Source organism: Bos mutus, chromosome 15 (assembly GCF_027580195.1).
Source record: "Bos mutus isolate GX-2022 chromosome 15, NWIPB_WYAK_1.1, whole genome shotgun sequence".
NCBI classification, from domain to species: domain Eukaryota; kingdom Metazoa; phylum Chordata; class Mammalia; order Artiodactyla; family Bovidae; genus Bos; species Bos mutus.
Window position 1 is genome coordinate 36704470 of NC_091631.1, and position 24230 is coordinate 36728699.

Below are 24230 nucleotides of genomic sequence, written 5' to 3' on the forward strand. Positions count from 1 at the left end.
CACAGTGAAAAGTAATGGGTCTGTGTGAAACTTGGAAGGGATAGATTGGGTGGCTAATTAGGTCCAGGAGATAAGATTGAGAAATCAGCAGAAGTTTGGCAGAGGTGATGAGGACATCATTAAAAGATCTGGGCAAGTCAGTGATGGGGAAACCTGTAAAATTTCCAGGGTGTGACTTTCTCCCTACTTGGAATCATGGGAGTTCATTTAACTAGCTTCAAAATTAATAGGAAGCTGTCTTGATTTCCCCAGGAAAAGCAATATAAGAGTTGTTGTTTGACAGTCAAACTTGTCATTGTTTTCTAGATGCCACTGTCCTAAAATAATTCAGACTTGATTTCATTTTTAAGCCCTTGCTAAGGTTGTCTTAATACCCACGGAAATAGATGCATGGGTTTCTTTATCCCCCAATACTGCTTCTTCCATGGAGAACTGTCTTTTTACCCATCTCTTTTAGAACTTTACCTCCCATGATTAATCTGCCCTTTGAATAAATAACTCTTAATGTGCTGCACTCGATATGCCAGCAAATTTGGGAAATTCAGCAGTGGCCACAGGACTGGAAAAGGTCAGTTTTCATTCCAATCCCTAAGAAAGGCAATGCCAAAGAATGCTCAAACTACTGCACAATTGCACTCATCTCACATGCTAGTAAAGTAATGCTCAAAATTCTCCAAGCCAGGCTTCAGCAATACGTGAACCGTGAACTTCCTGAGGTTCAAGCTGGTTTAGAAAAGGCAGAGGAACCAGAGATCAAATTGCCAACATACGCTCGATCATGGAAAAAGCAAGAGAGTTCCAGAAAAACATCTATTTCTGCTTTATTGACTATGCCAAAACCTTTGACTGTGTGCATCACAATAAACTGTGGAAAATTCTGAAAGAGATGGGAATACCAGACCACCTGACCTGCCTTCTTGAGAAATCTGTATACAGGTCAGGAAGCAACAGTTAGAACTGGACATGGAACACCAGACTGGTTCCAAATAGGAAAAGGAGTACGTCAAGGCTGTATATTGTCACCCTGCTTATTTAATTTCTATGCAGAGTACATCATGAGAAACGCTGGACTGGAAGAAGCACAAGCTGGAATCAAGATTGCCGGGAGAAATATCAATAACCTCAGATATGCAGATGACACCACCCTTATGGCAGAAAGTGAAGAGGAACTCAAAAGCCTCTTGCTGAAAGTGAAAGTGGAGAGTGAAAGAGTTGGCTTAAAGCTCAACATTCAGAAAACGAAGATCATGGCATCTGGTCCCATCACTTCATGGGAAATAGATGGGGAAACAGTGGAAACAGTGTCAGACTTTATTTTTTGGGCTCCAAAATCACTGCAGATGGTGACTGCAGCCATGAAATTAAAAGACGCTTACTCCTTGGAAGGAAAGTTATGACCAGCCAACCTAGATAGCGTATTCAAAAGCAGAGACATTACTTTGCCAACAAAGGTCCGTCTAGTCAAGGCTGTGGTTTTTCCTGTGGTCATGTATGGATGTGAGAGTTGGACTGTGAAGAAGGCTGAGTGCCGAAGAATTGATGCTTTTGAACTGTGGTGTTGGAGAAGACTCTTGAGAGTCCCTTGGACTGCAAGGAGATCAGCCCTGGGATTTCTTTGGAAGGAATGATGCTAAAGCAGAAACTCCAGTACTTTGGCCACCTCATGCTAAGAGTTGACTCATTGGAGAAGACTCTGATGCTGGGAGGGATTGGGGGCAGGAGGAGAAGGGGACGACAGAGGATGAGATGGCTGGATGGCATCACCAACTCAATGGACCAACTCAGTGAGTTTGATTGAACTCCGGGAGTTGGTGATGGACAGGGAGGCCTGGTGGACACGACTGAGCGACTGAACTGAACTGAACTGAACTGAATGTGCCAGTGTTAGCTAGAAGCAGAATATATTCAGGATAGAAACATACAGAGCACTTGGACCATCCCATTTATCCCTCTCCTCCTCACTTCTGTCATCACTAATTCCACATAGTACTCTTTGTCCACTGATTGGCATATAAGATTAAACAAATTTACTAACAGTTTTATTCTGGACAGATAGGGCGTCACTGGGGATTTGAGCAGGGAGCATAATGAAATTTGTTTTTTACCAAGGTGACAAGGTGCAAGATGATTAGGGAGGGGTTAAATATCTAGAAAGAAGTTGTATTATTGGCAAAAATTAGATGAAAGAAAAATAGAAATCTAAATTGTCTGTAGAGATGGAGAGGAGGAAAACGTATTTAAGAAACACTCAGTTTTTCTGATGATCTCTTTCTAAAAAGAGTTTATTCCATTATAAAATGGTTATTTGCTCCCAGAGTAGACTTAAACAAGACTTGTATGTGTACATGCTCAGTTGTGTCTGATTCTTTGCAACCCCATGGACTGCAGCCTGCCAGGCTCCTCTGTCCATGGAATTTTCCAGGCAAGAATACTGGAGTGGGTTGCCATTTCCTTCTCCAGAGGTTCTTCCTGACCCAGGGATCAAACCTGCATCTCCTGCACTGGCAGGCGGATTCTTAACCACCGAGCCACATGGGAAGCCATAGGAGGCTTAGGCTCAGTCCTTAATAAAATTGACCAGATAAAGCAAGAAACATTGCCTGATTGTAAAATGCATTGTGTTGCAGGTCAACATATCTCAAGCCGACATGCAGGCCATTGGCAACACCATTACAATGGTAACACAGGACGGAACGCCCATCACAGTACCTGCTCATGATGCAGTCATTTCTTCAGCAGGAGCACATTCTGTTGCTATGGTTACTGCCGAGGGTACAGAAGGGCAGCAGGTAATTGCTTTTTTCTTGTATACCAATTGGTACAAATATCAGTATCAAAATTGTTAGTCATAGATGTACGGTGTGGTATCGTGCATGCTAAATCACTTCAGTTGTGTGTGCCTCTTTGTGACGCTGTTGACTGTCACCCGCCAAGCTCCTCTGTCCATGGGATTCTCCAGGCAAGAATACTGCAGTGGGTTGCCATGCCCTCCTCCAGGGCTCAAACCCATGTCTCTTACGTGTTCCACATTGGCAGACGGTTCTTTACCACTCGCGCTCCCTGGGAAGTCCAGTGGTTAAGCACATAAACTTCAGATTGAATCTCAGTTTTAAAGCTTTTTAGCTACACAGCCCTCTGAGTCTCAGTTTTTTTTTCATGTGTAAAATAGGATTGATTTTTGCATATACCCCATAACAGCCCCTGGGATCACAAGAGTTAGATACAACTGAGCGACTGAGCACACGCACACACAAATAGTCATCTCCCCCCGCCCTTTATACTGTAGTAAGCACAGTAGTGTTTCTCACCTCCTTGTTTTTTTTAATCTTAATAGTACATCCAGAACATCTTTCTGTGTCTTTATATAGAGAGTTTTCCTGTTTTTTTTTTTTTTTTTTTTTGATAATCTGGTGGCGCCGCATGGTTTGTAGGATCTTAGTTCCCAGCCGGGCACTGAACCTGGGCGCTGGAAGTGAAAGTGAAGAGTCCTAACCACTGGATTGCCAGGGAATTCTCTCTCATTCTTGTTCTAAGCTATATCATATTCCACTGTATGGACATGCCGTAATTTATTTAAAGTCTTTTGCTGTTTCAGACAACACATAATCTTGTGCACATGGGATTTTTTATGTGTGAATATATCTGCTACTAGATAAATCCCTAGAGTGAAACTGCTGGCTGAAAAGACATACACATTTGTAATTGTGATAAGCATTGCCAAACTTCGTTTCTAGGGTTGTACACATCTACATTCTTATCTGTAGCTTTTGAGAGTGCCTCCTCCCCTTTTGATGGTCAGCACAGTGGTACCAAATCTTATGTATCTCTTTGTACTTTTATTTTTCATTCATCTTAAATGATTTTGGTTAATACATTTAAAAACTGTTCTTATAGGGTCTTCCCTGGTGGTCCAGTGGCTAGTACTCTGTGCTGCCAATGCAGAGGGCACCTGGCTGGGGAACTAGATCCCACATGCTGAAACTTAAAGATTCTGACTGCCATAACTGGAAAAAAAAAAAAGATCCTGCATGCTGCAACTAAGACCCAGCACAGCCAAATAAATCAATAAATAAAATTGAAGACATTACAACAACACACGCACACAAAAATTGTTGCTGTGCTATGCTGAAGACAATGCTAAGTTTCACTTCAGCTACTGTACCCTGTTCAATGCAAGGGTCTGTCAAAATTCATAGCTATTATTCTTCCTAAATTCATTTGTAGATTGAGTACTATCACAATCAAAATTTCAGAAGGCATTTTTTAAGATACACATAACCCAATTCCAATATTTATATGAAAATACAAAGGACCTAAAAAGAACATGCAAAGTCCTGAAAAAAAGAACAACGTTAAAAGTCTTCTGGACCTTGAAATACAGGAATCAGAATCAAAAAGCTTCTAAAAGTAAATGTTTTTGTAACCTTAGGATAAAAATTTCATAGACAGGATACAAAATGCACTAACAATAAAATTTTTTCTTTTTGGATAAATTGGACTTTTTCAAAACTACTTCTGCTTACCAAAGACAGTGATAAACAGGGTGCCTGATGAACTATGGACGGAGGTTCGTGACATTGTACAGGGGACAGGAATCAAGACCATTCCCAAGAAAAAGAAATGCAAAAAAGCAAAATGGTGGTCTGAGGAGGCCTTACAAATAACTGTGAAAAGAAGAGAAGTGAAAAGCAAAGGAGAAAAGGAAAGATATACCCGTTTGAATGCAGAGTTCCAAAGAATAGCAAGGAGAGATAAGAAAGCCTTCCTCAGCGATCAATGCACAGAAATAGAGGAAAACAACAGAATGGGAAAAACTACAGAGCTCTTCAAGAAAATTAGAGGTACCAAGGGAATATTTCATGCAAACATGGGCTCAGTAAAGGACAGAAATGGTATGGACCTAACAGAAGCAGAAGATAGTAAGAAGAGGTGGCAAGGATACACAGAACTGTATAAAAAAGATCTTCACGACCCAGATAATCATGATGGTGTGATCACTCACACTCACCTAGAGCCAGACATCCTGGAATGTGAAGTCAAGTGGGCCTTAGGAAGCATCACTACGAACAAAGCTAGTGGAGACGATAGAATTCCAGTTGAGCTGTTTCAAATCCTAAAAGATGATGCTATGAAAGTGCTGCACTCAATATGCCAGCAAATTTGGAAAACTCAGCAGTGGCCACAGGACTGGAAAAGGTCAGTTTTCATTCCAGTCCCAAAGGCAATGCCAAAAAATGCTCAAACTACCGCCCAATTGGACTCATCTCACAAGCTAGTAAAGTAATTCTCAAAATTCTCCAAGCCAGGCTTCAGCAATACATGAACCATGAACTTCCAGATGTTCAAGCTGGTTTTAGAAAAGGCAGAGGAACCAGAGATCAAATTGCCAACATACGCTGGATCATCGAAAAAGCAAGAGAGTTTCCAAAAAACATCTATTTCTGCTTTGTTGACTATGCCAAAGCCTTTGACTGTGGATCACAATAAACTGTGGAAAATTCTGAAGGAGATGGGAATACCAGACCACTTGACCTGCATCTTGATAAACCTGTATGCAGGTCAGGAAGCAACAGTTAGAACTGGACATGGAACAACAGACTGGTTCCAAATAGGAAAAGGAGTACATCAAAGCTATATTGTCACCCTGCTTATTTAACTTCTATGCAGAGTACATCATGAGAAACGCTGGACTGGAAGCAGCACAAGCTGGAATCACGATTGCCGAAATATCAATAACCTCAGATATGCAGATGACACCACCCTTATGGCAGAATGATGTTGAATACCTTTCCATGTGCTAAATGACCTTTAGGAAAATACAAATCAAAATCACAGTGAGACCCCACTTTACCCCCATTAGGATGACTCTTATCCAAAAACAGAAGATAACAAATTTGGGGACAATATAAAGAAATTGGAAATCTTGTGCATTGCTCATGGGAATGTAGCTGCTGTGGAAATCAATATAGCAGTTCTTTTAAAAGTTGAACATAGATAGATTTACATATGATCCTGTAATTCCACTTAAAGGTATGTACCCAAAAGAATTTGAAAATAGGGACTCAAACTAAAAATTAGCTATAATCCCTTGAGGTTAAAATAACTAGTCTCAACATTTAGGACTGTTCATCTTGTTTTCTGTGTATATGTGTGTATGAACAAAGTTGAGGATAATAATACAATTTTGTATGCTTGTCATCCACTTAACACTATATCCTGAGCACTTTCTCATATCAATTAAATGTTCTTTTAAAAGAATTTTTAATATTTATAAAACAATTGATCAAATGGATATACTATAGGGCTTTCCTGGTAGCTCAACGGTAAAGAATCTGCCTGCAATGCAAGATATACCATCATGTATTAACGCATTCCACATACACAGATTGTTCTGCAAGTCTCTGATTATTTTCATGGGAAACAAATTCTAGTCATGGAATTATTAAATTAATGGCTTTATTGACTATGCCAAAGCCTTTGACTGTGTGCATCACAATAAACTGTGGAAAATTCTGAAAGAGATGGAAATACCAGACCACCTGACCTGCCTCTTGAGAAACCTATATGCAGGTCAGGAAGCAACAGTTAGAACTGGACATGGAACAACAGACTGGTTCCAAATAGGAAAAGGAGTACGTCAAGGCTGTATATTGTCACCCTGCTTATTTAACTTATATGCAGAGTACATCATGAGAAACACTGGGCTGGAAGAAGCACAAACTGGAATCAAGATTGCCGGGAGAAATATCAATAACCTCAGATATGCAGATGACACCACCCTTATGGCAGAAAGTGAAGAGGAACTAAAAAGCCTCTCGATGAGTGAAAGAGGAGAGTGAAAAAGTTGGCTTTAAGCTCAACATTCAGAAAACGAAGATCATGGCATTTGGTCCCATCACTTCATGCCAAATAGATGGGGAAACAGTGGAAACAGTGTCAGACTTTATTTTGGGGGGCTCCAAAATCACTGTAGATGGTGATTGCAGCCATGAAATTAAAAGAAGCTTACTCCTTGGAAGGAAAGTTATGACCAACCTAGACAGCATATTAAAAAGCAGAGACATTATTTTGCCAACAAAGATCCGTCTAGTCAAGGCTGTGGTTTTTCCTGTGGTCATGTATGGATGTGAGATTTGGACTGTGAAGAAGGCTGAGCGCCGAAGAATTGATGCTTTTGAACTGTGGTGTTGGAGAAGTCTCTTGAGAGACTGCAAGGAGATCCAACCAGTTCATTCTGAAGGAGATCAGCCCTGGGTGTTCTTTGGAAGGAATGATGCTAAAGCTGAAACTCCAGTACTTTGGCCACCTCATGTGAAGAGTTGACTCATTGGAAAAGACTCTGATGCTGGGAGGGATTGGGGGCAGGAGGAGAAGGGGACGACAGAGGATGAGATGGCTGGAGGGCATCACCGACTTGTTGGACGTGAGTCTGAGTGAACTCCAGGAGTTGTTGATGGACAGGGAGGCCTGGCGTGCTGCGAGTCATGGGGTCGCAAAGAGTCAGACACGACTGAGCGACTGAACTGAACTGAACTGATGAACTATTTTAACCTTCTTCTAAAAAGAATATTGCTAAATTCCTTTCTGGAGAGTTTTAATAATTATGCCATGGTTCTAAAAGTATTCTTATTTCACTGTACTCTTGGTAGCACTGAGGATTTTGTTTTTCACATTTGCATTATTCACAAGCAAAAGATAAGTTATATTTTCACTTTAACTTGTCTATTAGTGAGATTGGACATGTTTTTCATATTAGCCTGCAATTGTTTCTTCTTCATTGAGGTAAAATTTATATACAGTGAAATGCATAGATTTTTTTTTTCCCCACATCATGTGGTTTGCAGGATCTTAGTTCCCCAACCAGGGATCACACCTGGGCTCCTGGCAGTAGAAGCACAGAATCCTAATCACTGGACCACTACCTGTACAGAAAGTTTACAGTTTAGTGAGTTGTTAAACATACACACCCATCCCATCCCAAACAAGATCTAGAACATTTCTGTCACACCAGAAAGTTCTCTTGGGACCCCATCCAGTCAGTGTCCATCTAGTTGTTCTGACTGTATTATCTTGTCTTTCCTTGAATTTTGCATAGTGATGCCAGAGTATGAACTCTCTTGTTTTGTGTTTTTTTGTTTAACATAACATTTTGGAGATTTATCCATGTTATTGTTTATAACATGAGTTCCTTCATTTTTATTGCTAAGCAGTATTCTGTGGTTAGGAGTGTATCACAATTTATTGATAGATTCTCCCCTTGATGAACAAATATTTGAGATGCTTCCAGTTTTTTTTTTCTGTTATGAATTAAGACAGTGGTAAAAATTCTAGTACAAGTATATTTGTAGACACATATTCTCATTCTCAGATTAATAACCTGTTAGTGGAATTGTTGAGTCATAGGGTAGAGGTATATTTAACTTTATATGAAAGTGTCAAGCAGTTCTTCAAAGTGGTTTGACCCCACTCACACTCCCACTCACAATAGTTCTGTTTGTTTCATATCATCAACATTTTGAGTTGTTGCTATTTAAAAGTTTAGCCATTCTTGTAGATGTGAAATGGTATATCATTGTGGTTTTAATTTGCATGTAGGTTTAATTTCTTGAAAGAGAAAATGTGAGTTGCTCAGTTGTGTTTGACTCTGTGACTCTAGACTGTAGCCTGCCCGGCTCCTCTGTCCATGGATTCTCCAGGCAAGAATACTGGAGTGGGTAGCCATTTCCTTCTCCAGGGGATCTTCCTGACCCAGGGATCGAACCTGGGTCTTCCACATTGTGGGCAGATTCTTTACCATCTGAGCCACCAGGGAAGCCCTGATAATTTCTTAATATCTGGTACTTTTCTCAATACCTGTTTTTCTTGATTTTTAATTTAAGTCTGTTTTGGTCAGAGAACCATATGGTAAGATATTATTATTTTGAAATTTGAGACTTGTTTTCCCTTTGTCTTTCATTGATTTCCTATTGTATTTCATATGTATTTGAAAAGAATGTGTGTTCTGCACTTGTGTGTAGCATGTTACACTTTAAGTTAAGGTGGTTGATAGTGTTGTTCAAATATTCTATAACCTTATTAATCTTTTATATATTTGTTCTATCAGTTACTAAGAAAAAGTAATTGATATCTTCAACTATGATTGTGGATTTGTCTCCCTTTTAGTTGTTTCTTTTTTTACTTCTAGGTTTTTGAAACGCTGTTATTAGGTGTGTACATATTTCATTTTAATTCCTCAAATGACTACATAATTATACCCTTCTCTGTTACCTTTTTGAGGTTGCCCCGGGGATTAAAATGTGCATCCTTAAGTTATTGCGGTCTCCTTAGACTTAAGATTGTTACTAGTTTACATAAAACCTTGAAGCAGTATATTTTCATTTATGTCCCTACTCTTTGTGCTGCTGTGATTTATTTTATATTTACAGATATTAAAACCCCCGCAGTGCAATATTATTTTTTAGCATAAGCAGTTAATCTTTTAAGTAAGTTACAAGATGATGGGAAACATAATATTTTATACTTATCTGCTGGTTTACAATTTCCAGTGCCTCTTATGCCTTTCTGTAGACTAAGTGTCTAAATGACATCCATTTGGCCTGAAGGATATATTTTGTTTTTTAAATTAGTTAACTCATTTTGGCTGTGTCAGGTCTTAGCTGTGGCGCACAGGATCTCTCCGTGCAGTGCGTGGTTGCTGTGCAGGCTCCAGAGTGAGCAGGCTTCGGTAGTTGTACCTGTGGGCTCAGTAACTGCGGCACTTGGGCTTAGTTGCTCTGCAACATGTGGGGTCTTAGTTCCCCAGCCAGGGACCAGACCTGTGTCCCCTGCTTGCAAGGCAGATTCTTTATCATTGGGCCACCAGGAAAGTCCCCTGAAGGATATACTTTAGCATTGTTTGTAGTGCAGATCTACAGTGACAAATTCTCTAGTTTTGCTTATTTGAAAACATGTTATGTCGCCTTTCTGTTTGAAACATATTTTTGTCTTAAAGGATATTTTTGCTAGATATACAATTGGCCGGGTTTTTTTTTTTTTTTCTTTCAGCACTTTAAATTGTCTCTGTCCTTCATTGTTTCTGGTGAGAAATCAGCCATCTTCATATCATTGTTCCCCTGTATATGATACACCAGTTTTTCCTCTGGCTATTTTCTAGACTCTTTATATTTGCTTTTTAGCAATGTAATTATGGTGTGGTCTTCTTTGTATTTATCTCCTAGGTTTCTTATATGTAATTATAAGACAACATATATAATATTCAGATCAGATCAGTCGCTCAGTCGTGTCCGACTCTTTGCGACCCCATGAATCGCAGCACGCCAGGCCTCCCTGTCCATCACCAACTCCTGGAGTTCACTCAGACTCATGTCCATCGAGTCAGTGATGCTATCCAGCCGTCTCATCCTCTGTCGTCCCCTTCTCCTCTTGCCCCCAATCCTTCCCAGCATCAGAGTCTTTTCCAATGAGTCAGCTCTTCGCATGAGGTGGCCAAAGTACTGGAGTTTCAGCTTTAGCATCAGTCCTTCCAAAGAAATCCCAGGGCTGATCTCCTTCAGAATGGACTGGTTGGATCTCCTTGTAGTCCAAGGGACTCTCAAGAGTCTTCTCCAACACCACAGTTCAAAAGCATCAATTCTTCGGTGCTCAGCCTTCTTCACAGTCCAACTCTCACATCCATACATAACCACAGGAAAAACCATAGCCTTGACTAGACGGACCTTTGTTGGCAAAGTAATGTCTCTGCTTTTGAATATGCTGTCTAGGTTGGTCATAACTTTCCTTCCAAGGAGTAAGCGTCTTTTAACTTCATGGCTGCAGTCACCATCTGCAGTGATTTTGGAGCCCCAAAAAATAAAGTCTGACACTGTTTCCACTGTTTCCCCATCTATTTCCCATGAAGTGATGGGACCGGATGCCATGATCTTCGTTTTCTGAATGTTGAGCTTTAAGCCAACTTTTTCACTCTCCACTTTCACTTTCATCAAGAGGCTTTTGAGTTCCTCTTCACTTTCTGCCATAAGGGTGGTGTCATCTGTGTATTTGAGGTTATTGATATTTCTCCCGGCAATCTTGATTCCAGCTTGTGTTTCTTCCAGTCCAGCGTTTCTCATGATGTACTCTGCATAGAAGTTAAATAAACAGGGTGACAATATACAGCCTTGACATACTCCTTTTCCTATTTGGAACCAATCTGTTGTTCCATGTCCAGTTCTAACTGTTGCTTCCTGACCTGCATATAGGCTTCTCAAGAGGCAGGTCAGGTGGTCTGGTATTTCCATCTCTTTCAGAATTTTCCACAGTTTATTGTGATCCATGAAACATTATATGGTAATGTTTTTTGTAGGGAAGGGTGTTTGTGTTTTTATCAAATTTAGGAAAAGTTATGCCATTATTTCATCAAAAGTTTTTATTCTGCCTCATTGTTTCTCTTTTACTTCTGGGTCTCTAAAGTATATGTATATTAACTTGGTGTTTTCCCACAAGTTTCTGGGGGGTGCATTCTTTTTTTTTCTTAGTTCTTCAGATAGATAATTCTTATTGCTCTGTCTTTGAGTTCACTAATCTTTTCTTTTGACATCACCTATTTTACCCATCTTTTATTAGGCCCATTTAGATAATTTTAGATATTGTCATTTTTGACTGTAGAATTTACTTTTTATAGTTTTCATTTATTTACTGAGATTTCCCCTTGTGTGAATTCCATAAGCCTTTTAACATATAATAATTGTCTTAAAGTCCTAGTTTGCTAATCACAACATATTGGTCATCTCAAGGTCTGTTTCTGTTGACTTCATATTCTCTTGACTCTGGATTACATTTTCTTCTTCTCATGTGTTGTAATTTCTTACTGTATTCTGGATATTGTAGATGATACAGTATTGGGATTTTTAATTTGTTTATCTTCCTCTGAAGAATATTAATTTTATCAAGTAGTTAAGTTACTTATGGAGGCTGGGTTTTGCACTTTATTAAGGTAGGTTTGTTTTGGTTTTGGCATTTGGTCTCAGAGTGAGTCTTTAGTCCTGGGACATAGTCTTTATTCCTAAAATGTAGTCAGTGGAAAGCCTGAGGTATTTTTCAAGCCCTTCTAAACTTGGTGGGGTTGAAATTCTAAATTCTGTCTGCCCTCTGGTGAGTATCACTGAATCCTCTTTTCAGCTTTTTAGCCTTCTAGCTGCTGCTTTATTCCAGATTTATTGACACCTCCCCAACACATTTGCAGTTCTGAGGTCTTAAAGAATTGAGAGGAACTTATATACAGGTTTGGGGGGGTCCCCCTCCCTCTGGTTTTCTCCTTTCTAGGATATCCCTTTCAATATATAGCCATTCTGGCAGCCCTGGACTTCAATATCTTATACCATAAGTTGCCTTATGCTGCAGATTGGTGACTGCCCTCAAGTGGAAAAGCTGTTGAAACCAATGTGACCCACTGTGGTTCCCTTCTATTGAGAATCCCCTCCATTTCCTGCCTGCTTTTCACCATTCACCAGTGCCTTCAGATGGTTGCTTTTTCATATTTTTTTTGACACTTTATGATTGTTACCTGAAGGAAAGTAAGTCTAATATAAACTTCTCCCCTGTTGTTGGACTAAAATCTGTTGCTGGACTATGGACCAATACTGGGATTGATCTAAGCTAAATATCTATTAGCACTAAAATCTAGCATTCTTATTGGATTAATGGCCAAGTAAAATAGTAATTTCAGTTTTTAACCTATTCTTTCTCTAAGTTTGGCTGAACAGAATACTGAAATACCATATGACATGTAGTTGATGCTATTTTCTATGTTATTATCTACACAGAAAAAGCTGCATTCGTAGTTTAAGAGCCACAAAAGCACTTTTAACCACTCTGACTAGGTGCTTCAGGAACAGGTTGGAAAGATTCTGTGGGATCTAAAAGAGGAAGTGACTGTGACAATGTGTTGCTGGGAATTAATTCCCTGGTAATCCAGTGGTTAGGATTCCATGCTTCCACTACAGGGGTCATGGGTTCAGTCCTTGGTTGGAAAACTAAGATCCCTCATGCCATGTAGTAATGTTCCTGGTACTTTGTTTTCCCAGTTAATGGAAATCTTTTTATTTCTTTTTTTTGGCCATGCTGTGCAGCTTGCTGGGATCTTAGTTCAATTCCCTGACCAGGGCTGGAACCCAGACTCACGGCAGTGAAAGGGCTGAGTCCTAACCACTGGATCACCAGGGAATTCCCTGTGGAAATCTAATTTTATTTTTAATTTTAAAATATTTTTATTTAAAATTATTGTATGTATTTATTTATTTTTTTGGTTGGCATAAATTTCCTTTAATAATTTCTACATTTCCAGTAGGATTTAATTTTGAGGTTTAACATATCAAGCCAGTATTATGTTTTGCAATTTTAGTAATTCTGGATTCCAGGTCATTTAAGATGGAAATGCAAAATTTACTTAAGTAATTTAATTTTCTTCTTCTGTAACATCTAAGTCTTCATCCTCTTCATCATCATCTTCTGTTTGGTGATCCTTTCTTAGTCGACAGGTCAATTACCTGTCCTGTTCCAGATACACACTTAGCAGACAATGATTTTTGAAGAGGTGACTTCGAATTTGCTCTTACAATATCTAAACGGGATGAATAATCTTGTGGATACAGAGAATGTCGGAAAACCTCTAAATCTTCTTCTTCATCAATCTTTTGTATATTTTGGTAGGCAGCAGTGTAGACCTCTAAAGCTTTGCCGTGAAATAACATTTCAATAGTGATGAATTCTGAAAATATAGTCTTTATATCCTTTATTTTCTGCTTTTCAAAATTGTCAATAGTTTCCTCCAGATGACGAGTTGTTCGGGTAGCATCCATTGTAGCTCTTTGTAATTCAGTTTCTGCCTGTGAAATAACATGTCGATCAGATGGGTTTCTCTGACGTGTTCTTTCTAACTGAGTTAACTGTTTAGCTTCTCGATTCCTTGCTGTTAATGTTGCTTTGAGATCATCTCGCTTCATTTTTACAATGGTTCCATGAGCTTTCAAAGGTTCAACTACTTTGGCTTCAAGTCTTTCAACCTATTGAGAATTATTATAAAATATAACTCGGCTTGTCGATAATCTTGAAGTTTGGCAAACTCGTCAGCAAAGTTTTTCAGGCCCTGCTTTAAGTGCGGAGTCTCGGTAGAGGCATATACGTTGATTTCATTCACCAGGAGGTCCGCTTTGTCTCGCAGTCGGGCAGTTTTCCACACGTAAGCAGCAAAGATCTGGCACAGCTCTCCGAAATCTTTATCCACATTGGTGACAGCATCTTGCAGTTGTCTGGTCTGAGCGTCCCGGTTTTCCAAGCTGTGCCTCAACATGCTGCCTCGCTCACGGCCGGAGACCCTGGGCTGAGACCCAACGACAGGGTCTTGGCGCCCGGACATGCGCCGGGGCGCGAGAGCCCACCCCGTGCGCCCAAATTATTTTATTTTTAATTTTTTGTTTAATTTTAAGCATTTAATGGAAATCTAATTTTTTAAAACCTTTTATTTTGTATTGGGGAATGGCTAATTAACAAACAATGTTGTGATAGTTTCAGGTGAACAGCGAAGGGACTCAGCCATACCTGTACATGCATCCATTCTCCCCCAGATTCCCTCCCATCCAGGCTGCCACATAACACTGAGCAGAATTCCCTGTGTTACATAGTAGGTCCTTTTTGGTTAATGGAAATCTAATTTGTAGTGCAACAGATAAACAGGATAAAATAGTGTATCTACCACGGATCCAAACTCAGGAATAAATAGACATATGAAATATAAATGAATTCATGAGTGTAACTTCCCAGGCAGCTGCTTAGGGATATTAGAATCTAGGCACAGTCACATCTCTTCTGTTTAATGAAATCTGACATAGCGAATCCACTTTCTCAGTGTCCTCTATCCTGTTTTGCTATCGGCTTGCTTCATAACTTTAGATAAGTCCCTTCTTTCTGAGTGTCAACTTCCTCAAAAAAGAGGAGTCCACGGGAATTCCATGGCAGTACAGTAGTTAGGACTCTGCTCTCACTGTTGAGGTCCTGGGTTCACTCCCTCGTAGGGGAACTAAAATCCCACAGTCTGGGAGGTGCAGTCAAAACAAAAAAGGAAAAAAAGAGGAGTTCAGAATAGACAATATGTAAGGTCTTTTCCAGCTTTCAGCTTCTACAAGTCTATGGTCAGAAGGGAGGATTTCCTTTTGAATTTGAAGACAGTCCCTTGCATTAAATGGATTTTAACCTATTTAAATCATAGTTTTAATTCTTCTGTGTATTTTTTAAGGTTGCAATTGTGGCTCAGGACTTGGCAGCATTCCATACTGCATCATCAGAAATGGGGCACCAACAACATAGCCATCACTTAGTAACCACAGAAACCAGACCTTTGACCTTAGTGGCAACATCCAACGGCACCCAGATTGCGGTTCAGGTGAGTACAATGGCAGCTGTCCTCTGTCGACAGCAGTGCTGTTCAGCCCTCAGCCTTGTCACTGTGCTCTGATGCATGGCATTCACAGAAGCAGGCCGCAGAATAATACGCAGTGCTTAGCTCCTTTAAGGAAATTGCCATGTTTGAAATAAACTCAAAGAGACTAAAACTTTGTTTGCTACTATCTTTGCGTGTTATAAGGGAATTTATAACAAGAAGTATAAAGCTCCTGGTATATACATCCCTGTGTGTACCTGACCAGCCATCTTTACTGTCAGAATAAAAGTTTTAATTAGGCAGGATTCCATAAAGCATTTAAGAATTATTCCTTGGAAATGAACCACCTGTAAACATAGACTCCCAAGTTAGTCCTCAAAAATGTCTCTGCACAACAGCTGTATGTTATGATGGGGAATGTCAGAAGACTATGAAGAATAGTCTCTGGGAAGTCACTGCATTCAGAGAATCTAGAATATGAGGTGTAGATTACCTTTCCTTGGGAAGTTTGTTTTGTTTTAACATATTTACTTGGAAAGGGTTAGAATGCACTCAGGAAAATGCCAACTGTTGGTTTTAATTTAGTTTATGGGCATGAAGCTAAAGGCTCATGAAGCTCTCTATCTCCAACAGAAAAGATAAGCATCTTTTTGTTCCTTGCATGTGTGAAGATTTATCAAAATCCTGTATAAAGAAACTGCATTATTCTCCCCAGCAGGAATTTTTGTGTTTTGTGGATGAGCATTAGTACTTTAACAAGCCCAGGTGTTAGAATTATAGAGAGAAATTTTACTTCTGGGATATTATATTTCTTTGGCATTACCTTGACTGTGGCTTTGTGTATGTTCCTGTTTCAGCTTGGAGAACAGCCATCTCTGGAAGAAGCCATCAGAATAGCATCCAGGATCCAGCAAGGAGAAACGCCAGGGTTGGATGATTAATCCTCAGAACAGTGGAGCAATAAAGCCAGAGAAGCCTTTCATCTTCAGGCAGCAGAGATCCATGAAGCCCGGGCCCAGGAAAATTAGAAATTTTCCATTCCCGAAACACTGTACACATTTTTATGCAAGAGTGGAGAACATTTTATTCTTGACACTTTTGTGTATATAACCCTTGGAATAGATTTCCTGAACTGATGTATTGTGTACAAGGAAGTATGAAATTAGGGCAATACAGTAATTTTTTATGTTACTCTTTTATCAGATTGCAAACTCCTAGAGTCTACGTGCAAGACCAGTGAAGTCTTACGGAGTCTTATGATGGATTTTTAACTTACTATGAAAAAAGTAAATAAATAAAGGCTGTATTGAAAATGTCAAAGGTTCTATACGTCAAACAATCATAATTCCAAAAGCCATCATGGATAATAAAGGATGTAAAGCCTTCAGATATTTCCCTCAGCTAGTAGAGTGTCTGCAGTTTTTGTTCTACTGTATACTTGTCCATTTTTATTTGTATTAAATATCTCACGGTTTGAAGACTATTCATTACAGTTTTCCACCCCTGTTAAATTCCAGCTCTGCAAGCTGAAGTGCTAATTATATTAGCATTACATTGGATTATGTATAAAATTACAAAGTTTGGTTATTTAAAATTAAAAAGTTAAATCCAGTACTTCGGTTTTGTTAAAGATGATTTCCTGAGTGTTCAGTTTTTTTGTCACTGTTTCTTAAAAATAACGAACTATCAAAGCTTGACCACAGGCTGGAGCCCGGGATAATAGTGCTGTAATTGGGAATGGCTTTACTCTGAAAATTAGGTTAGTGGGTTGGTGTAAATTATTTATTTTTGCTTATGTACCTTTGTTTTAAAGCTTATTTACCCTAAAGTTTATTATTAATTTTGAATACAGCAATTTTTAAAATGTTACCTTTATATTTGTTTCATTAAATTGGTATGGGGTGGGGGGAAGAGTTGTAGAAAACACCACTAATGTAATTGGTTAAAATACAATATATATATATTGAGAGTATATTATGTATCAAGCACAGTAAGTACTTTTCCATACATATTTATCTGCTCATAACAGGAGTTTGTGAGATATATGAGATTTAATACCTCTGTACATGAGAAAGCTGAAGGTTCAAAGAAGTTGTGTCTGCCCAGAACTTGGTGAGGCAAGGCAAGGACTTGAGAAGCCAGACTGACTCCCATGTCCAGGGTGTTTTTTTTCACCACACCACAACTGCCTCCAGATTATGTATATGAGCTTTGGTGATTTCTTTTTTTAAAATTTCTGGTGGCATGCCGAATCTCAGTTCCCTAAACAGGGATTGAACCCATGCCCGCTGCAGTAGAAGGGCAGAGTCTTAACCACTGGACCTTCAGGGAAGTCCCAAGCTTTGGTGGGGATTTATGATTGCCCAGTGACCTGATAAGCATCTGAAAAACCATCTCTAATGTTAGAAATTCAGTGTAGGGGCCACCAAGTTCCAAAAAGGTGGGAGAGTGTGTGAGGGTTGTCCTATAAGAATCACTTCATTGCTGTTTTCACCATGCTTTGTTTGCCAGAGAGCTGAAACAGGGCTGTTTTTCATTTCAAGCTTTACAGTAAAAAGGAAAAAATGTTGTGCTGTTTTATTTAATATAAATGTTATCTTTGATCAGGTTCTTTGAAGTCTTTGCTAAGAAGGGTCATGACTTAGTCATTTGAAATGGGAAACCCGGCAGGGTTGGGCAGGGCGGATTGGCTGCTTCCCTTCAAAGCTCTTCAAAGATATATAACATTAGAAAAGTCTTAGTCACCCACAGTCTCAGTCTGCATTCTTGACAGAGACATTTAAATACACACAACTCCCAGCTGAGGCTCAGAAAGGGGTCAGCATGGGGCAGGGGCTGAGGTAGGGGTGGGATAGAGGAAGAACAGGATCTTGAACTGTGCTCCCGCCTTCCACTCTTCCTCTGGGGACTGGCTGCCAACCCAGAGCTGCTCTGCTGAACCCAGCTGGCTCTGCTGTGAACCAATACCCAAACCTCCCTAGGCTTTGCCTTTCACCTGCCTTTGTTTAGAATCGGTGTTCATCCCTCACCCCAGCTCCTCTGCCTGGTTTGGACAGAGCTGAGCTGGATGCTGCTGGTGGGCCTGATTGTCCCTCAGCTCAAAAGAAAACGCCTTCCTAATAGCACCAGAGAAGAGGGCAGGGGGTGTTGCTGGTTTGTCCCCTGACTTCCTGGGAAGGGAACTCAGGAGCGTAGACAGTGTATTCCTCCAAGGGAAGACTCCAGCTGATGCACTGAGAGTTATGAGTAAAGCTGGTGTGGGGTTTCTTCTTAGCCCGCGAAAGTTGAAGAGCCCCCCCGAGATACTTGATGAAACTAGAGTACATCTTTTTTTTTTCTTCCCCAGCTGCTCCACGAGTCTTGCAGAATCTTAGTTCTCCGACCGGGTATTGAACCCAGAGCCATGGCGTTGAAAGCACCAAGTACTACGCACTGGACCGCCAGGGAACTACCCCAGGGTACATCTTAGCAGATGTAGCTAGTTGGAGCGTAACTCTGCAATATGATCCAGACGATGCTCAAGGCAAGCCTTTCAAGTCCAAGAAACCCTGCCCCCACCTCCCACTCTATCCCAGACACAATTTGAAGCCACTACAAAGAGAAAGTACGTTGGGTACAGTCTGCACTCCAATTTAGGAAATAGAAGGATTTGGCTTCCTTAATCCTCTACAGGTGGCAGCTACCCAGAGGGCCACACTTCTCCCTGTGCCCGCGCACTGCACCCCCAGGTCATTAGGGGCAAACTAATAGCCAGTCTCACATCCTGCCCTCCTGTATGGCAGCCCTGGGACTAGGGAACTTGGGAAACCATGCACTCAGGGCTGACATGGTCTGGATTCCATGTCTCATCCTGAGGAATTTACATCCCAGTGTTTCCTGGCTCAGACAAGTTGTAGACCGGTCGAGCAACAGTGGGTGGGGAGTGGGAGGGTGAAAGGAAAGGGGCGGAGCTGGAGTCTGTTGTCAGAAAGAAAGGAAAGGGAATAGGAGGGACAGGAGGCAAGGCTGCCTCAGCCCCTCCACTGTAAGCACTTCTACACTTAACTAGGTTTAAGTGTAAACTTCCTTCAGGGATGAGGGGGTCTTTCGAAGAATACTCCAGCCAAACACACTCTTTTCTTTGGCCTGAGGAACAGGGTGTGTGACTAGTACCGTTGAGGGCCCCGCGCTTGGGGCTGAATGCACTGTGGTTGCAGTCTTAAAATTCATAATCATTTTATCTCTGATTTTGTGTCAAGGGAAGTCTCATGGAACCAACCATGGAGCAGGCAGGCACGGCGGTGGAGGGAGCGGGGGTCCCTGGAGCCTGACCTTACACAGTCACATTCCCTTCGGCCGCCATGGATGGGTTCTCACTATCCCTCCCCTGCCTGGCAGGGGTCTGGTGCCAGTGCAGGATGGTGGGTGTTGGGGGCATGGTGGTGGCCATCCCCACCTACTGAGCTCATCCCAGCTCTGAGTTCTAATGATGCTTGGCAGTAGCCTATGTGCTGTGGGCTGGGGTGGCAGGCCTGTGGGAAGGGGAAGCTGGCAGCTTTTAGGCCAAAGAGACCACCCCCTCAGGCACCCATGAGGTCCTGTGCCCTGGAGGGCTCTTTCTCTAGGTTCTGTGCCAGGAGGATCCTCACTTCCTCCTTCCACTTTTCCAGACCTTAGCTCTTGTTTTTCTCTTCTAGCCACCTCAAGGTAACCTCCTGGAATTACACAAAATTCAAGTTGTATAATTTCAGTGATTCCAAATACAAGCTAAATACTTCATTTAAAATTGGTATTGCATAAAATGAAAAGGAAGAGTAAAATTGATACTAAAAATTTAAGTCTTTAATTTTTCTTTACTTAGGATGACATTAAGTAGCAAATAAAAAACACCATAACAAGTCATAAGAGAGTCTGTGAAAGAAGGAAAAAGTTTATGTATTATGCATCTGTGTATAAGAGGTGGAGGCTGAAATACACATAATAGAAAATTTACCATTTTAAACATTTTTGAGTGTGCAGTTCATTAAGTACATTCACTCTGTTGTGTAAACATGACTACCATCTGCAAAACCTTTTTATCTTCCAAAACTGAAATTGTACCCATTAAAAACTCCCCCTCCCCACTCCCTCCAGCCCCTGGCAACCACCATTCTTTCTCTTTCTATGACTCTAGCTGAACTTGGTACTTCACAGAAATGCAATCACATGCTATTCGTCCTTCTGTGTCTGGCTTTATGTATACCTTCGATAGCCCTTTTCCTCCTGCTTTTTGACGAAGAGTCCCCATTATTTTCTTTTTCTTTTTACACTAAGCCCTGCAGATTATGTAGCCTGCCCTGCCTAGGAAAGCTCTTCAGTTCTCTTTTTGCTGTCACACAGGAGGTGTGACTCGTGTTTGGGGAATATATCATATGCTTCTACTTTTTAGGTTATGGGCTCCCATAGGGTTACTGGGAATTTCTACTTCCACAGAATTCTAGACATCCTGCAAAGCAGGTCACCTCTAGCTTCTAAACTCACCTGCCTTGAGAGACACAAAGAGTCCTCAATCCTTCATGCAGAAATTTCATATTGCTTATAGAACTCGGCTAAAATTGAAAGACAGAAGGCAAGTCTTGTGAGCATGAAGCATGCTCAAAAATCAGGATAATTGCATGAATAGTTAAGATGAAAATTAGCTGGCAAAAGTTTTTTCTTCTCACTTTTCTGCTTTTGAATGACAGAGAATAGCATTCTTGCTCTAATGTCAATCCTAAATTTCTCCTAGATTGCTTCCTTTCTGCAGTTTCCCTGGACACACAGGAGGCATCCAAAAACAAGACAGAGCATCTTCACTAATCTGTCCGGAAGGCCATCTGCGTAAGGAAGGATGTGGAAACACAGTTCTAATCTGAGTTTCAGACTCAGTCCCAGAGCCCTCTAGATAAATTCTGCAATTTCTAAGAAAAAAGGTAATCTCTGCTGCCACAAGGGAGTTGTCTTATCTTTTTAAATAGGGAACTTTTGCTCCAAGCAAGTGATGGCACTTTTGTGCCAATGAGGACGCTGGGAGGGCAGTAGGTCCAGATGGGAGCAGCTGTTATACTCACCAGACCTTTTACCCAGACAGAACTCATCAGCTAAGCGGTTTCCCCACTGCCTTAGAGCTTCTCTAACTAGTAAAGTAATGCTCAAAATTCCAAGCCAGGCTTCAGCAATACGTGAACCACGAACTTCCAGATGTTCAAGCTGGTTTTAGAAAAGGCAGAGGAACCAGAGATCAAATTGCCAACATCCACTGGATCATGGAAAAAGCAAGGGAGTTCCAGAAAAACATCTATTTCTGCTTTATTGACTATGCCAAAGCCTTTGACTGTGTGGATCACAATAAACTGTGGAAAATTCTGAAAGAGATGGAAATACCAGACCACCTGACGTGCCTCTTGAGAAACCTGTACGCAGATCAGGAAGCAACAGTTAGAACTGGACATAGAACACCAGACTGGTTCCAAATAGGAAAAGGAGTACGTCAAGGCTGTATATTGTCACCCTGCTTATTTAACTTATATGCAGAATACATCATGAGAAACGCCGGACTGGAAGAAGCACAAGCTGGAATCAAGATTGCCAGGAGAAATATCAATAACCTCAGATATGCAGATGACACTACCCTTATGGCAGAAAAGTGAAGAGGAACTAAAAAGCCTCTTGATGAAAGTGAAAGAGGAGAGTGAAAGAGTTGGCTTAAAGCTCAACATTCAGAAAATGAAGATCATGGCATCTGGTTCCATCACTTCATGGGAAATAGATGGGGAAACAGTGGAAACAGGTCACACTTTATGTTTTGGGGCTCCAAAATCACTGCAGATGGTGACTGCAGTCATGAAATTAAAAGACACTTACTCCTTGGAAGGAAAATGATGACAAACTTAGATAGCATATTAAAAAGCAGAGACATTACTTTGCCAACAAAGGTCCATCTAGTCTAGGCTATGGTTTTTCCAGCGGTCATGTATGGATGTGAGAGTTGGACTGTGAAGAAAGCTGAGCACCGAAGAATTGATGCTTTTGAACTGTGGTGTTGGAGAAGAAACTCTTGAGAGGCCCTTGGACTGCAAGGACATCCAACCAGTCCATTCTAAAGGAGATCAGTCCTGGGTCATTAGAAGGGCTGATGCTAAAGCTGAAACTCCAATACTTTGGCCACCTCATGCGAAGAGTTGACTCATTGGAAAAGACTCTGATGCTGGGAGGGATTGGGGGCAGGAGGAGAAGGGGACGACAGAGGATGAGATGGCTGGATGGCATCACCAACTCGATGGACATGAATTTGAGTAAACTCCGGGAGTTGGTGATGGACAGGGAGGCCTGATGTGCTGCAATTCATGGAGTTGCAAAGAGTCGGACACAACTGAGCGACTGAATTGAACTGAACTGAACATTCTGAAATTACGGAATATTCTTTGAATCAGAAAATCAGGAACAACAGAAAAGTGGACCATTTTTGGTGTGCAAAGGTGAAGTTGGTGAAACCTTGTGGGTGTATTAAAGTCAAAAAGAAAGCAATTAGCTAAGAGATGAAAAGCTCTGGTGAGCCTTGGGGTCAGCCACCAGCAGGAGGCACTAAGTAGGTTCAGGGAGCAGTTGACAGCTACACACGGCTTCACCACTTCCTTCTGGAAGGAATCAACCGGCTGTGGCTGGATGAGGTCAGTCTTTAATCTCAAAGGAAGTCATTTCATGCTAGGAGAAAACAGGGTTAGTGATAGGAAGAGAAGAACCCTGACTGCCCCCTCAGGTCATGGCGTTTGACATTAGGACAGGGGTCCCCAACTTCTGGGCTATGGACCGCTATGTCCTTTCAGATCAGTGGTGGCATTAGATTAGAAATAAAGTGCACAATAAATGTAATTCTCCTGAATCATCTAGAAACCACCCGTACCCCACCCAGGTCTGTGGAAAAATTGTCTTCTGTGAAACTGGTCCCTGGTGCCAAAAATGTTGGGGACCACTGAATTAGAAGGAAATGCCCACACCAGACTTAGGAGACTAGCTTTGTCTCTTGGCTGAGTCTCACAACCACTTCTGGCTTTGTAACCAGTGTTGACCAAGGAAATACTTCTGAGCACATCTGAGATTTAGTCCTGATGCCAGTTGCAATTCTTGTGACTAGAAGGTGCTGAGGACTAAATATTGTTTTCAAGCCTGCACTTACAGGGCAAATCTCTGCCAGGCCTACTGGGTCCCAAGTACTAGTCACTTACTCTACCAATTTTCAACACTCCTCAGCCCAGTCCTAATTAATGTACGGGCAGGTTGTTGACAGTATTTATTAGTGGCATCCTGCATCCCTGCATGGGCTTCCCTGGTGGCTCAGCAGTAAAGAATCTGCTTGCACTGCTTGCTTCGGCAGCACATATACTAAAATTGGAATGATACAGAGAAAATTAGCATGGCCCCTGTGCAAGGATGACAAGAAAATTTGTGAAGAATTCCATCTTTTTTCAGGATGTGGAACACATGTACACCCATGGCTGATTCATGTCAATGTATGGCAAAAACCACTACAATATTATAAAGTAATTAGCCTCCAATTAAATAAGCAAATTTAAAAAAAAAAAAGAGAGAGAGAATCTGCATGCAATACAGGAGGCCACTTGTAACGCAAGAGACGCAGATCCGATCTCTAGGTTGTGAAGATCCCCTAAAGAAGGAAATGGCTGCCCACTCCAGTATTCTTGCCTGGAGAATCCCATGGACAGAGAAGCCTGGCAGGCTACAGTTCATGGGGTTGCAAAGCGTCAGACACGACAGAAACTAAACCACCACCACCACTATCACTCTGCAGTCTCGGGGTAAG

At 41.1% G+C, this 24230-nt stretch overlaps 1 protein-coding gene, 1 non-coding gene and 1 pseudogene across 5 annotated transcripts in view; 2 read left to right on the forward strand and 1 right to left on the reverse strand.

The window, feature by feature from the left end:
* The window catches only part of ZNF143 (zinc finger protein 143), a 67161-nt gene extending 49880 nt beyond the window's left edge, over window positions 1-17281 (forward strand). For all 4 annotated transcript variants that reach the window (XM_070383908.1, XM_070383907.1, XM_014478006.2 and 1 more), the window contains exons 14-16: window positions 2628-2789; window positions 15269-15415; window positions 16270-17281. In XM_070383908.1, the coding sequence (XP_070240009.1) occupies window positions 2628-2789; window positions 15269-15415; window positions 16270-16353 (393 nt within the window). In that variant the 3' untranslated portion in view covers window positions 16354-17281. The remainder of the gene's footprint in view (window positions 1-2627; window positions 2790-15268; window positions 15416-16269) is intronic.
* LOC102278987 (CBY1-interacting BAR domain-containing protein 1 pseudogene) lies at window positions 13280-14555 on the reverse strand (annotated as a pseudogene).
* Window positions 17282-23771: 6490 nt separating the features above from the next.
* Window positions 23772-23874, forward strand: LOC138991042 (U6 spliceosomal RNA). Its single transcript, XR_011467090.1, has one exon. It is a non-coding gene; the product is annotated as a U6 spliceosomal RNA (small nuclear RNA).
* Window positions 23875-24230: the final 356 nt, after the last annotated feature.